This window comes from Phalaenopsis equestris, unplaced genomic scaffold (assembly GCF_001263595.1).
Source record: "Phalaenopsis equestris unplaced genomic scaffold, ASM126359v1 Scaffold000540, whole genome shotgun sequence".
In the NCBI taxonomy this organism is placed as follows: domain Eukaryota; kingdom Viridiplantae; phylum Streptophyta; class Magnoliopsida; order Asparagales; family Orchidaceae; genus Phalaenopsis; species Phalaenopsis equestris.
The window spans coordinates 2,447,593-2,451,698 of NW_018164980.1; the positions used below are offsets into that span (position 1 = coordinate 2,447,593).

General features: G+C 32.3%; 1 protein-coding gene across 1 annotated transcript; it reads left to right on the forward strand.

Moving 5' to 3' along the window:
* Nucleotides 1-670: 670 nt before the first annotated feature.
* Nucleotides 671-3,420, forward strand: LOC110029012. Its single transcript, XM_020731107.1, has 3 exons — nt 671-941; nt 1,059-1,217; nt 3,209-3,420. Exons 1-3 carry the CDS (start codon nt 711-713, stop codon nt 3,308-3,310), a joined length of 492 nt encoding a protein of 163 aa, XP_020586766.1. The 5' UTR covers nt 671-710; the 3' UTR covers nt 3,311-3,420.
* The last annotated feature ends 686 nt before the right edge of the window (nt 3,421-4,106 follow it).

Consider the following 4,106-nt stretch of genomic DNA (forward strand, 5'->3'; position numbering starts at 1 on the left):
TAAAACACTGGAAACGACGAGTCCAATCATTTGTCGTCGCCCATCTTGGCCGCCACTGCTATTGGCCCCCGCTCACCTGCCGCCACTCGCTTGCCGCCGTCTGTCGCTTCAAGAAGCTGCTGCCCTCCTCTGCTTGTCGCCGCCCCCGTCCGCAGTTGCCCCTGCCCGCCCCCCGTCCCTCCCGCCAGCCTGCGCCCTGGCCACCCACCGCCGCCCCCCGCGTGCCACCAGCTGCTTACATGCATCCCGCCACTTACCGTCCATCGCCCGCTCACCCACAGGTAATGCTTTGTATTATGTGGAACAATGAAGACATCGTATACGCCATGAGTGACAAAGCTTAAAACTACAGATGTACTTAGAGCCAACCGTTTTATAAAAATTATAGTTTTTTAATTAAAATATACCCAATTAAATATATTTTATATATTTTTAAATAAAATAAATATTTAAATCATAACAGTATCATACATATTTTATAAAAAAAATAAAAAATAGAAAATAAAACAAAAATAAAATAGGCCAAAAATAAAAGTAAAAAATAGAAAACATAAACTAATCACAAACAGCCCCAACTTCTGAGCTTTAGATATGTAAATACAAAAGAAAAAAAAAATTATGTAAATCCCAATTTTTTTAATCCAAAAAGCAAAAACTAAAAGGCACGAAAAACCCCATTTGTTCCCTGAACTCCAGATCCCAATACCCATATGGAAATAAAGCAGCAGAAGATATCCATTTCCTTCTACGCAGCACCAGTCCGGCCGCTCAAACCGCCGTGCTCGGTAACCGGTCCGGCCGCCGGCCCAATGGCCCACAGGTTCGACCGCCGGGCGATGCTCCTCGCTTACGCACAGCAGCTCCGGCGAACCCCCGGTGATCAATTTGGCGCGCTCCCCGATTGGAACAAGTGGAAGATCGCATTCGCCGCTCATCATGGGGTAACCTAATCCCCAAATTTAGATAATCCATGATCAGAAATCTTAAATTGAATTTTTTATTTTTTTTTTAATTTGATATAGAATTCAGAATTTAATAAATTTGGTTTTTGAATGTAGATGAGAAGGAGATCTCGATGGGGGTTTAAGGTGGTCGGAGGGAGGCCGCGGCGGTGGCGGAAAATGAATTATGAGCGTCTTGAGGCGGCGGCCGGCAATTGCAGCGGCGGCGGCGGCGGAGGAAAGGAGGGTCGGCGATGGCGCACCGATCGAGTCTGTGTAAGTATGATTATTTATCGAAAATTTACATGGATAAAGCCCAATTCTTATGCATTTACTTATCCCGCAATCAAATTATGATTTTTATCAGAAAAATATAATCTAAGAGTCCCAATATAATACAACCACAAAATCAACACAATACAACTATAAAATCATCACAATCCAACAACAAACTTACCAAAATTCAACCACAAAATCAACATTTTTATTTAATTTTTTTCGTGGGCCTGAGACTGTACATGTGACGTAAACTAATTCGAGTTCAGACGTATAGCTGCACCTGGACTCCTGATGTAATATTTTTTCGCTTTTTACACCCTCGACATCATAACTTATGTATGAAAATGTTAATCCACATTTCCATGCATGGGGAAACATACTTTAGATGTAAAAATCAAAATTTGGGTGTGAGATTGCTATGTTTGTAAATTAATTATTTATTTAGAGATTTTTATTTAAAACATTGAATATAATATTTTAATTGCTCAAATTTTAAATATAACATTTTAATCATTTTTTTTTTTCATTACAATTACCATTCTTTTCCGATTGGTGAAGGCTTTTAGTGAAAATTATTTGTGGTTAAAATATAATATTTAAAATTTGAGCGATTAATATGTTATATTCAATATTTTAGGTGATTAATATATAAAGAAAGTAAATACTAAATTATCTATTTATTTATATTTCTTTGAAGCCTTATTATATTTAAACATGAGTCTTATTTATTCACATATTAAAATTCATAATTCACACTTATAATATAGCGGTGCCATAAATCTATATATGAGAATGTGTATTTCATTTTATTTAAATAATATTTATAATATTTTTTATGTGATATTAAAAATTTAAGCGGTATATATGAAAATGCGAATGTTTTAAGTGTGGTATATGTGTAAATACATGTTAATTGTGTGTTATACATGTGGCAAACTTTCACCATTTCAAAACCAATTATATAGTTGTTATTCTTATGCTGTAGTCTAGATGCTTGGTTTGACTTTTAATATTTATAAATTTGTCCTATATTTTATATATTACTTCCTGTACAGTTTGCAAATTAAAAATTATCATTTCATCATTTTGTCCCGTAAAATTTGAAAAATTATTCCATACGGATCAGACACCGCATCCGGATATATTTTGGTGGGCCCCACCTAAATTTTTTTTTAAAAAAAATTGAAATAATCATGAACGTAGATCACCGTGATCTATGGTCAGGATCGGACACCGCATCCAGAGATGCATGCGGTGTCCGTATGCAATAATTTCTCTGTAAAATTTACACATTATTCATGTGGAGCTGTTGATTTAAATTTCTTTTTTCCTTAGGATTTCGTTTGGTTGAATATGATTGAATTAAGATATTTTAAATCACTCCTTATATATATATAATTTGCTAATTATTGTTTTCTTTGTGATGTTTAATTAGGTGGAAAGGTTAAAAAATAATGCAAAAAACAAAAACGCCCATGAAAATGTTTATCATAAAAATATTTCTAGAGACGACTATTTAGTTTGGAAATTGTTGATCGCTTGAAAATAGTTTCGAATTGTTGGATTGGATCGGTATCTGATTGAAATAAACGAGCAGAGTTACGAGTCGAAACTTTGAAACAAATTTTGAGCATATATAGATCGGCTAAGACTGACTCGAGATCGGCTCATAGTATTTTGTATTTATAAAAATAATTTATTTTATGCTAAACATAATTGAATTTAGCGAGTCGTGATCCAATTTCGAGCCTATCTCAAGTTGAAACAGATCAAAATAACTCGATTAGAGCCAATTATTTTCAATTTTGAGCTGGATTGAGCTCGTTTCGATCTAAAAGTTTTAATTTAAGATTAAAATTTTATTATGCTGAATAAATTTTTTTTGACAAATTTAATAAATTTATAAAAATGATTTTTTTTTTATTCACAGCATTATTCTTGCAAGTGAAATTAATGGTGTTTATTTATTTTATTTTTAAAATATGCAGAGACAATGGAGGCATGTGGTGCGTTGGATTTCGCGCAAATGGAGAAATGGGTGGCGATTAATGGGATCCTATTTTAAGTCTCAAAAATATCATTGTCTCTAGAAATTAAATAATTTTTATAATAATAACAATAATGTTTAAATATTACAAGCGCTATTTAATGCAATGTTCTGGCAAATTCAATTTCATGAAATTAGATGAGGCTATTTGAGATCATTTTATTTTATAATTTATGTATTATATTTGGAAGATTTACATACATACCACTTAAATTCTATTTATTTACATATCTAGGAATCCAAGCTTCAATTTGCTACTTATATGTGCACTTTATTTACAAATAAATGTGTATTTTATTTATTTATTTAGTTAAAATAATGATATTTTTCATGTGATACGAAAGATTTGAGTGACATAAATATAAAGAATACGGTTAAAACAACAAAACACTATGTATGTAAATATAAAATATTTGATGTGATATATATATATATATATTTAAATACATAAGAATTGGATGGTATTTATGTAAAATTCATGTAGTTGATTTGAAGTAAAATATGTTTGCCATGCTGAAGTATGTTTATTTATTTTAAAATTTACTTGAAATAACTTTTAAATATCATGCATTGATTTGATTTTAAAAATATGAAGTAAAAAGGCTAGAACAATTTATTAAATAATTAGTATATGTTAAATCTTTAGCTCCTAACATGTCTAACAATTCGACCAGAGACTATTATACGAGCCTCTAGTCACTCCTAACACGCCTGATGATTCGAGTACTACCTTCTTAAGTCAAACTATATGTCAGAGGGGATTTGAACAATTCACCAGAAGGGACTTACATCGAGAATGTTAACCAACATTCTAAATGTAAGTAAAAATTGTGCAATGT